The sequence below is a fragment of the Oncorhynchus clarkii genome, chromosome 13 (genome assembly GCF_045791955.1).
Source record: "Oncorhynchus clarkii lewisi isolate Uvic-CL-2024 chromosome 13, UVic_Ocla_1.0, whole genome shotgun sequence".
Classification (NCBI taxonomy): domain Eukaryota; kingdom Metazoa; phylum Chordata; class Actinopteri; order Salmoniformes; family Salmonidae; genus Oncorhynchus; species Oncorhynchus clarkii.
The window spans coordinates 18363673-18375715 of NC_092159.1; the positions used below are offsets into that span (position 1 = coordinate 18363673).

At 44.5% G+C, this 12043-nt stretch overlaps 1 protein-coding gene across 1 annotated transcript in view; it reads left to right on the forward strand.

The window, feature by feature from the left end:
* The first annotated feature begins 8485 nt into the window (after positions 1–8485).
* The window catches only part of LOC139424541 (VPS10 domain-containing receptor SorCS3-like), a 216792-nt gene continuing 213234 nt past the window's right edge, over positions 8486–12043 (forward strand). The window contains exon 1 of the mRNA XM_071176480.1: positions 8486–9376. Within this exon, the coding sequence (XP_071032581.1) occupies positions 8648–9376 (729 nt within the window). The 5' untranslated portion in view covers positions 8486–8647. The remainder of the gene's footprint in view (positions 9377–12043) is intronic.

Below are 12043 nucleotides of genomic sequence, written 5' to 3' on the forward strand. Positions count from 1 at the left end.
ACTCCCTGCCCAAGAGGGTTAAGGCAGTGCTGGAAAATGATGGTGGTCACACAAAATATTGACACTTTGGGCCCAATTTGGACATTTTCACTTAGGGGTGTACTCACTTTTGTTGCCAGTGGTTTAGACATTAATGGCTGTGTGTTGAGTTATTTTGAGGGGACAGCAAATTTACACTGTTATACAAGCTGTACACTCACTACTTTACATTGTAGCAAAGTGTAATTTATTCAGTGTTGTCACATGAAAACATTTACTCAAATATTTACAAAAATGTGAGCGGTGTACTCACTTTTGTGATATACTGTACATGTTTCCCCTTAAACCACTTAAGTGTTGCTTTAGCAGTATGCTTAGGGTCATTGTCCTGCTGGAAGGTGAACCTCCATCCCAGTCTCAAATCTCTGGAAGACTGAAACAGGTTGGCCTCAATAATTTCCCTGTATTTAGCGCTATCCATCATTCCTTCAATTCTGACCAGTTTCCCAGTCCCTGCCGATGAAAAACATCACCACAGCATGATCAAATCAAATCAATTCAAATCAAATGTATTTGTCACATACACATGGTTAGCAGATGTTAATGCGAGTGCAGCAAAATGCTTGAGCTTCTAGTTCCGACCATGCAGTAATATCTAACAAGCAATATAACTAACAATTTCACAAACACTACCATATACACACAAGTGTAAAGGAATGAATATGAATGAGGGATGCCCGAACGGCATAGGCAAGATGCAGTAGATGGTATAGAGTACAGTATATACATATGAGATGAGTAATATAGGGTATGAAAACATTATATAAAGTGGCATTGTTTAAAGTGGCTAGTGATAAATTTAATTACATCAAGATGGCAAGATGCAGTAGATGGTATAGCGTACAGTATATACATATGAGATGAGTAATGTAGGGAATGTAAGCATTACATAAAGTGGCTAGTCATAAATTGATTACATCAATTTTTCCATTGTTAAAGTGGCTAGAGTTGAGTCAGTATGTTGGCAGCAGCCACTCAATGTTAGTGATGGCTGTTTAACAGTCTGATGGCGTTGAGATAGAAGCTGTTTTTCAGTCTCTCAGTCCCTGCTTTGATGCACCTGTACTGAACTCGCCTTCTGGATGATAGCGGGGTGAACAGGCAGTGGCTCGGGTGGTTATTGTCCTTGATGATCTTTTTGGCCTTCCTGTGACATCGGGTGGTGTAGGTGTCCTGGAGGGCAGGTAGTTTGCACCCGGTGATGCGTTGTTCAGACCTCACTACCCTCTGGAGAGCCTTACAGTTACTGTATGGGCGGAGCAGTTGCCGTACCAGGCGGTGATACAGCCCGATAGGATGCTCTCAATTGTGCATCTGTAAAAGTTTGTGAGTGGTTTTGGTGACAAGCCAAATTTCTTCAGCCTCCTGAGGTTGAAGAGGCGCTGCTGCGCCTTCTTCACCACGCTGTCTGTGTGGGTGGACCATTTCAGTTTGTCCGTGTTGTGTACGCCGAGGAACTTAAAACTTTCCAACCTCTCCACTACTGTCCCGTCAATGTAGATAGAGGGCTGCTCCCTCTGCTGTTTCCTGAAGTCCACGATCATCTCCTTTGTTTTGTTGACATTTAGTGTGAGGTTATTTTCCTGACACCACACTCCGAGGGTCCTCACCTCCTCCCTGTAGGTCGTCTCGTTGTTGTTGGTAATCAAGCCTACCACTGTAGTGTCGTCTGCATACTTGGCGTGCATGGCCACACAGTCGTGGGTGAACAGGGAGTACAGGAGAGGGCTGAGAATGCACCCTTGTGGGGACCCAGTGTTGAGGATCAGCGGGGTGGAGATGTTGTTACCTACCCTCACCACCTGGGTGCGGCCCGTCAGGAAGTCCAGGACCCAGTTGCACAGGGCGGGGTCGAGACCCAGGATCTCGAGCTTAATGACGAGTTTGGAGGGTATTATGGTGTTAAATGCTGAGCTGTCATAGATGAACAGCATTCTTACATAGGTATTCCACTTGTCCAGATGGGTTAGGGCAGTGTGCAGTGTGATGGAGATTGCCTCGTCTGTGGACCTATTGGGGCGGTAAGCAAATTGGAGTGGGTCTAGGGTGTCAGGTAGTGTGGAGGTGTTATGGTCCTTGACTAGTCTCTCAAAGCACTTCATGATGATGGAAGTGAGTGCTACAGGGCGGTAGCCATTCAGCTCAGTTACCTTAGCTTTCTTGGGAACAGGAACACTGTGCCCTCTTGAAGCATGTGGGAACAGCAGACTGGGATAAGGATTGATTGAATATGTCCGTAAACACACCAGCCATCTGGTCTGCGCATGCTCTGAGGATGCCGTCTGGGCCTGCAGCCTTACGAGGGTTAACACGTTCAAATGTTTTACTCACGTTGGCTACAGTGAAGGAGAGCCCACAGGTTTTGGTAGCGGGCCGTGTCAGTGGCACTGTATTGTCCTCAAAGTGAGCAAAAAGGTTGTTTAGTCTGCCTGGGAGCAAGGCATCGTGGTCCACGACGGGGCTGGTTTTTCTTTTTTAGTCCGTGATTGACTGTAAACCCTGCCCCATACCTCTTGTGTCTGAGCCGTTGAATTACGACTCCACTTTGTCTCTATACTGACGCTTAGCTTGTTTGATTGCCTTGCGGAGGGAATAGCTACACTGTTTTTATTCGGTCATGTTTCTGGCCACCTTGCCCTGATTAAAAGCAGTGGTTCGCGCTTTCAGTTTTGCACGAATGCTGCCATCAATCCACGGTTTCTGGTTGGGGAATGTTTTAATAGACTCTGTGGGTACAACATCACAGATGCACTTGCTAATAAACTCGCTCCCCGAATCAGTGTATTCGTCAATGTTGTTGTTCGCCGCAATGCGGAACATATCCCAGTCCACGTGATCGAAGCAATCTTGAAGCGTGGAATCCGATTGGTCGGACCAGCGTTGAACATACCTGAGCACGGGTGCTTCCTGTTTTAGTTTCTGTCTATAGGCTGGGAGCAACAAAATGGAGTTGTGGTCAGCTTTTCCGAAGGGAGGGCGGGGGAGGGCCTTAAATGCGTTGCTTAAGTTAGAATAACTGTGATCTAGGGTTAAGCCAGCCCTGGTAGCACAATCTATATGCTGATAGAATTTGGGGAGCCTTGCTCTCAGCCTTGTTAAAATCCCCAGCTACAATGAATGCATCCTCAGGATATGTGGTTTCCAGTTTACATAGAGTCGAATGAAGTTCTTTCAGGGCCGTCGATGTGTCTGCTTGGGGGGGAATATACACGACTGTGATTATGATTGAAGAGAATCCTTTTGGTAGATAACGCGGTCTGCATTTGATTGTGAGGAATTCTAAGTCAGGTGAACAAAAGGACCTGAGTTCCTGTATGTTGTTATGATCACACCACATCTTGTTAATGATACGGCATACACCCCCGCCCATCTTCTTACCAGAGAGATGCTTGTTTCTTTTGGCGCGATGCGTGAAGAAACCAGGTGGCTGTACCGACTCAGATAGCGTGTCTCGAGTGAGCCATGTTTCCGTGAAACAAAGAATGTTACGGTCTCTGATGTCTCTTTGGAATGCTACCCTTGCTCAGATTTTGTCTACCTTGTTGTCAAGAGACTGGACATTGGCGAGTAGTATGCTCGGGAGCGGTGCGCGATGTGCCCGTCAATGGATCCGATCCATTGTCCTGGGTGGTAGGCCAAACAGAGGATCCGCTTCGGGAAAGTCGTATTCCTGGTCGGTTAGTTGACATTGCTCTTTTATCCAATAGTTCCTCACGACTGTATGTAATAAAACCTAAGATTTTCTGGTGTAACATTGTAAGAAATAACACGTAAAAAAACAAAATACCTCATAGTTTCCTAGGAACGCGAAGCGAGGCGGCCATCTCTGTCGGCGCCGGAAGTCGCCGATGCTGCCACCACCATGCTTCACTGTGGGGCTTGTGCCAGACATAGCATTGTCAATGATTGCCAAAAAGCTCAATTTTAGTCTCATCTGACCAGAGTACCTTCTTCCATATGTTTGGGTAGTTCCCACATGCCTTTTGGCAAACACCAAACCACTCTTCCATAAAGCCCAGCTCAGTGGAGTGTACGGTTTAAGTGGTCCTATGGACAGATACACCAATCTCCGCTATGGAGCTTTGCAGCCCCTTCAGGGTTATCGTTGGTCTCTTTGTTGGCTCTCTGATTAATACCCTCCTTGCCTGGTCCGTGAGTTTTGGTGGGTGGCCTTCTCTTGGCAGGTTTGTGCCCAATTCTTTCAATTTTTTATAATGTCTTTCATGGTGCTCCGTGGGATGTTCAAAGTTTCTGACATTTTTTATCACCCAACCCTGATCTGTACTTCTCCACAACTTTGTCCCTGACCTTTATGGAGAGCTCCTTGGTTTTCATGGTGCTGCTTGCTTGGTAAAAATAACGTTCCCAAATTAAACGGGATATTTTGTCAAGACAAGATGCTAGAATATGCATATAATTGACAGCTTAGGATAGAAAACACTCTAAAGTTTCCAAAACTGTAAAAATATTGTCTGTGAGTATAACTGAACTGATGTTACAGGCAAAAGCCTGAGAAAAATCCAACCCGGAAGTGACTCATCTTTTGAAAGCCCTGCGTTCCGATGCGTCCCTATTGAGCTGTGAATGCCCTATCAACCAGATTACGCTTTTCTACTTATTCCCCGAGGTGTCTACAGCATTGTGACGTAGTTTTACGCATTTATGTTGAAGAATACCCGTAGACGGCTTCATTGCGCAAGTGGTCACCTGATGCTCCCAGAGAAATTCTCGCGTAAAATACAGAGGTAACCATTATTCCAATTGCTTCTACTGAGAAACCAATTGTCCCGTTTGATATATTATCGAATAGATATTTGAAAAACACCTTGAGGATTGATTATAAACAACGTTTGCCATGTTTCTGTCGATATTATGGAGCTAATTTGGAATATTTTTCGGCGTTGTCGTGACCGCAATTTCCGGTCGATTTCTCAGCCAAACGTGAAGAACAAACGGAGCTATTTCGCCTACAAAAATAATATTTTGGGAAAAAATGAACTTTGGCTATCTACCTGGGAGTCTCGTGAGTGGAAACATCCGAAGTTCATCAAAAATAAATTTGATTGCTTTTCTGATTTTCGTAACAAGGTTGCCTGCTGCTAGCAAGGCATAATGCTATGCTAGGCTATCAATAAACTTATACAAATGCTTGTCTAGCTTTGGCTGTAAAGCATATTTTGAAAATCTGAGACGACAGGCTGAGTAACAAAAGGCTAAGCTGTGTTCCGATATATTTCACTTGTGATTTTCCTGAATAGGAATATTTTCTAGGAAGGTTTATGTCTGTTGCGTTATGCTAATTAGTGTCAGATGATGACAACGGTCCCGTTCACGGGATGGGGTGTCACTAGAGGTTAATGGCACCTGTTTGAACTTGTTATTAGTATAAAAGACACCTGTCCACAACCTCAAACAGTCACACTCCAAACTCCACTATGGCCCAGACCAAAGAGCTGTCAAAGGACACCAGAAACCAAATTGTAGACCTGCACCAGGCTGGGAAGACTGAATCTGCAATAGGTAAGCAGCTTGGTTTGAAGAAATCAACTGTGGGAGCAATTATTAGGAAATAGAAGACATACACAAGACAACTGATAATCTCCCTCGATCTGGGGCTCCATGCAAGATCTCACCCCGTGGGGTCAAAATGATCACAAGAACGGTGAGCAAAAATCCCAGAACCACACGGGGGGACCTAGTGAATGACCTGCAGAGAGCTGGGACCAAAGTAACAAAGCCTACCATCAGTAACACACTACGCCGCCAGGGACTCAAATCCTGCAGTGCCAGACGTGTCCCCTTGCTTAAGCCAGTACATGTCCAGGCAAAACTCATCGTGTTTGGAGGACAAAGAATGCTGAGTTGCATCCAAAGAACACCATACCTACTGTGAAGCATGGGGGTGGAAACATCATGCTTTGGGGCTGTTTTTCTGCAAAAGGACCAGGACGACTGATCTGTGTAAGGGAAAGAATGAATGGGGCCATGTATCGTGAGATTTTGAGTGAAAACCTCCTTCCATTAGCAAGGGCATTGAAGATGAAATGTGGCTGGGTCTTTCAGCATGACAATGATCCCAAACACACCGCCCGGGCAATGAAGGAGTGGCTTCGTAAGAAGCATTTCAAGGTCCTGGAGTGGCCTAGCCAGTCTCCAGATCTCAACCCAATAGAAAATCGTTGGAGGGAGTTGAAAGTCCGTGTTGCCCAGCAACAGCCCAAAAACATCACTGCTCTAGAGGAGAACTGCATGGAAGAATGGGCCAAAATACCAGCAACAGTGTGTGAAAACCTTGCACTTACAGTTGACCGGGGCAGCTCTAGCAGGGTAGAAATTTGACGATGCAACTTGTTGTAAAGGTGGAATCCTATGACGGTGCCATGTTGAAAATCACTGAGCTCATTGGTAAGGCCATTCTACTGCCAATTTTTGTCTATGGAGATTGCATGGCTATGTGCTCAATTTTATACACTTGTCAGCAACGGGTGTGGCTGAAATAGCCAAATCCACTCATTTGAAGGGGTGTCCATATACTTTTGTATATACAGTATAGTGTATATCTTAAAGCCATTCCCCTACTAAGCCACGCCACCACTCTAGGAAGACCCCGTTGCTACATTGAATCATTAAATGTTCCTCCAAGAAGCCCTGAACTAACTGAAGGTGCAAATATGAACCATTGACTAGCAATGGTTCCTTGAGGAACTCCAGGGGTTCCTTGAGGATCTCCAGGGTTCCTTGAGTCACCAATATTTCTACGAGTGAACTTTTGACGACAACCATTTGCGAATAGGGTGCCATTTGAGGCAAAACTTTGGTTATTTCCTATATGGCGTGGAGCCATTTGGAGGTGCAGTGGTTTTAGCCATCTTGACCACAACGAGACCACAACATATTCAAGTTTATCGCTATACCAAATGCTATTGGAGGTCATGAACCTGTGGATTCTGTCTGATTCTCCCATCCACTACTAATTTATTATAGATATTAAAAACATTCTGCATACTTCTATGTCTTAGGGTTTTCTGTGATGTAGGCTAGATTCTATAAGAAATTGGTAGGCTACAATCAATTTTGAAATGCCAAATGTGTTATAATTTTTTCACACTTTGGCTGCTTCTTAAGTCTTGGGTTGATAAACACCTGGTGCATTTTTTCCAAATCCATCCATCCCTCCCTATCCTCCTCCTCCCACTCCCTCTATACCTCCCTCCCTGTCCACCTGACTCTCTCCTTTTGGAGCTGGTTGTGTTTTACCACGGGGAATAGCGTAATTCCTTGCCAAATCCGCCCAATTCGTCTTATTGATTCTGCGCTGGGCCCTCTCTGCACGCACACTAGAGCTCAATTTGAATGCTCCAGCCCAGTACACTACTCTGCCGTCAGACTCGACTCCACCGTGTGCGGCTCGTTCATTTCTGGTCGCGTCTGTTGGCTGTCATGAGACATAAATGAAACTGATGACAAGATTGTTTCATTCTTGAGCATGCAGAGACACAAGCATTGCGCACAGGTCTATAACATAGACCTATAACAAACCACACCTCAAACTGCTATTTCCAAACAGAGGATGATGTCTGGATCAGCGGACGAGCTGGCCAATCAGTGGTCTATTCACATGAATATTTTTCATGACCAGTATACCCCACATAGTTCTGTTGTTATTGTATGCCAACACCATTCCAATAAAGAAACATAGGTAATTAAAAAATAATCGAAGGAAAACTATTTCAGTCATATTGTAATTGATATTGTAGTAGGTCATATTTCATGGAAATCTGGAAACACTGGACAGTTACTTGAATACCTTTTCTCAAATAATAACAAGTTAATAACTGGACAATGTCTTTAATGTTCTGGTTGCACAAACATCATTTTTATTCGGCTGCTGATCTTTAAAAAATGCCATTGCTTTATTGCGCTAATAATTCCCTCTGTGCGCACATTAACCTTTATGTCATGGCATAATGGAACATCTAATTGGCAAGAGTCTAAGGTGTCAGAGCACCTGCTACATTAAAGTAATTTACATGCATTTCAGGAAATACCGTTTCCTTTGGACAGGAGTACATTAAAAACCAATTACTTTGATTCCGGTTAATAAAAATAATGACTTCTGAAGCACTGTGAAGACTATAATGTGTTTGACATCCTGGTCCCTAATCACATTAGAATCTTTATACATTGACACCATTGATTTGACTCTGATATGAACATCGTCAGATGTTATCTATCTGGTGAAAGCTATGTTGAATAGGTATTTATCGGTCATATCATATTCGATTACTAGTGGGCTATCACCATCAGTGTGAAAGCCACGGCGCATCTCTCTCTCTCTCTCTCTCTCCCGTTTTCAGCTCTCGCTCTTGCGTTCGGGTTCTCTCACAGTCTCCCTCTCATCCTGGCGCACATTCGGCAGCTCGGCTTCGATACAGCTCCTCCCCTATGTGGTAGCGCCCGCGACCAGCTCCTTGAACGTGAACAGTTAGCTGAAGAGCGCTTTTCTAAATACCCCAACAATCTCACCGACTTCGGGAGGAGTTGGTCCTCGGTTGGATAAGGTTTTCCCGCTCCGTGTGTTGGACCAACATCTCTAACTATACCAGCAATGGATACTTGGCTTGGCTTCTGCCCAGGCTTGCACTTAACTCTGTGTACCTGGTTTCTGATCTCCGCTCATACCCCGCTAAATGCCAAGGCGGAGATAACTTGCGCATCGTGCCAGTCGCCGGTCCAGCTACACCTGAAGGAATTACAGCTGGATATCGGTACGCACGCGGCTGATGGTACGAGGCAGGCGGCCAAAGCTCTGGAACAGGTCCGGCTTGAGCGCCAGCTACTCGGAGTTACTGACCAAAATACTGGAGTACCAAGCGACACCCAACAGGCAGGTGTTCTTGTGAATGAGCCGAGATTCAATGACGATGGAATTACCCCAAAAGTCGCTCTGGAAGATTTAACTGGGTCTAGTGAAAACAAAGAAAGGTACCGTGGGGAATATAATATTGGGGTGAATGATTTGGGTAAAGTCAAGGATGGTGCTGAGGATGTTGCGCTACGGAGAGCGAAGCGAAGCGGTCCCGAAACTCCCGAGTTTAGGGAGAGCCTTATGACCGGTGGCCCCGGTTTAGAAGGAGAGACATCGGATGAGAGAAGGAGTCCTGGTCCGTTACTGGACGGACACAGACTGGGCCGATCTGAATTCAAGTGGAACAGGGATGAGGGTCGAGGGACATCCAGAGGAGATGATCCCAAACTAAGCAGCACTACTTTCGCCTTGACCGGAGACTCAGCGCATAACCACGCAGTGGTTTACTGGTCGGGGCAAAACAGCAGCGTAAGTGATGATTATTCACCATTTGTCATGTGTATTTATTTTTCACAAAATAAACAATTGTATATTATGAAGCACCACGTTTCGTCAAGGACTGTCAAGGCTTATTTTATCCAAACTGTTTTCCGCACGGAAATATTCGCTCGTTTTAGCGAGTTATTTGTCCACTGTAACAGGTGCATTGGTTCAGTTGCGCACAGCAGGGCGATATCCCACATAGGTTTCAGCACCTCCAGAAGCATTCGGGGCCAGGTTGGGCTGGTATTGCTATTGCACACGGAGATATGCTTGCTTGCTGCAGACTCCGTGCCCGTGCCATACCGATAGCAGCATTGCTTCACATAGCGGATGGAAAACACTCACGATTCTTGCGCATATAGGTTACTCTAACAGGTGAATTCCACTCGTTTTAGTTCATTTATATGTAATGAATACGACTGAAATAAATTATAACTGTTAACGTGCCCTGTATTTTGCAATATATATGTTTTGTTATAGATCGTTTATATGTCGCTTTGGATCCGATATTTTTCATCCAATCTAGGCTAATTGATCGGGCAGATTTGTAAATATTTTTGACGGGGATATTAATTATTTGAACTCTTTACTTGTAATAACGATATTTCGCATTGAATGAAAGCAAGCCTATGTGGTCCTCTGAATTGCTGGCTTGTTCCTGATGCTTCTATGTTCACAATTCCTTTACAAAAGCCATATATTTAATAGGCCTAGTTTAATAATTATATTCTATGCCTATGAATTATGTGGACTTTATATGCATATTCACCATTCATATGGATTTTTTATCAATTAGTCTGCAGACTATCATCATGCCAGAGTAAATTATATTCAGAATAATGCCTCGCTCCTCAAGTTAATAATCCGTGCACTTGTTACCTGCACTTACACAGACACTCCAAAGGGTGGCGTACAATGTATGAGAGACTATCATTGTGCTTCCTAAAAGCGACATCTGCAGTGGTGTATTATTGTAGGGATACAGAGCGTGAGACAATGGTCTCTAATGGAATCATCCAGGGAAGGACCCTAGTGAAGCCTGAACTTCCCTAGCAAACATTCACAGCACTTAGAACACTGTTCTTAATATGCCTTGGCATATGTGATCAATACTTTGTGGTGATGAGCCCGTAATAGCAGATTTACAACTGCACAGAGGAGAACTGGTATGTCATATCTGATTTTGGTCCATAAATGTTGTTCTGCCACCAAAATCTGTCAGTCTACATAAGGGTATTAATTGGTGATGCACTACAACCCGTCTCATCCTCTGTGAGTGAAGACAGCTTATACTTTTTAACTGAGGTCACAATTGAACGTGTAGGCCATGTTAATGATATGACCTGTCCCAGTTCTGGCTAATACTCCAGGTTTCTAATAAATACATGGTTGTTATGACACAGATGAATCATCTTCCAGAAGCAGCCAGATCCTTCCATCCCAATTTGATTTTGAAACGGCTGGAATACTGACATGATTTCATCCCCCCTAAAAGGGCTTAGAGGCCTTCATTTGAAACAGGATAACATGGTGAAACAAATTGAAGTTATTTCCACAATCATGCAGACTCAAAAAAGAGAAAGCCACTGGGCTCTTTTAATCATTCTTATACGTTTCTTTTGTTGTTGTGGCTGCCTCTTTTTGCTTGATTTCATTTGGATAAAAAAAATGAATCCCTCAGTTTCAGTTCTCTGTCTGAAATGATTATGGCACGCTGCATGAACTTGTTTTTTAACTCTCAGTGATGGCTGCGGCGGTTTGGGGACGTTTGTGTGTGTGTGTGTATGTGTGCATGCGCTTGGCTCTGTGTGTGTGAAAAAGTTTTTCTGGGTGTATTGTCTACCACAGCCAGCCCAACTCCCTGCCTCCGTTCCCCCAGTTGTAAATCTGTAATAGTTATCTTGAATACGGAAACAGGCATCCATTTTGAAATATTTTCTTATGGCCAGGCAAGGGAGATTGACTGCCTACTCAAGCATGTTTTCTCCAGCTCTCAGACACTAGTACTGGACTATTTAATCTTCATTGGGCTTTAGCTCCTGATTGAATGGGTGATGAATTATGCCCTCAAGGACGGCCTGATGGAACCTGAAGTTCTCTAACTCTAACTTAACCACAGCAGTTAGGGTTGGTGTGTGTGTGTGTGTGTGGTGGGGGTGGGTGGCTGAACGAGTCTACTCTGGCCTCACCCATGCATTCACTCAGATGTCGTTGTGCCACCACGCTCCCTTTCCCTCTTTTCCCTTTTTTTTGTTTTTTACTTCTACTCAGAATGCTCTGCTTGTGCTCCCTGATATGTGTTGTGCCCTGTGCCACTACTCCTCTAGGGTGACCTGGGTAGTAGAGGTGTTATGGTGTGTTCTGTTCCCCAAGGCAGGTGGTACCCTCTGAGGCATGTAGACAAGGCTAATGTGGTCTCTTCTCTGTCTGTCTGTGTGCTTGAGCCCTGGGTGGATACTAGCCTCCCTATGGGGATAAGAGTGTCCAGTTTCTCATTCTCAGTGGTGTTTATGAATTTAATGGCAGGGTTCCTTCTTCCTGCCAGTGTGGATACAAAATGGCCACCATTATTGTGCTTCATGCTTATCATTACTATCATACAAGCCACTTCCCTAAGTGATTTTCAACCTTGATAATGTATTTCACCCATCC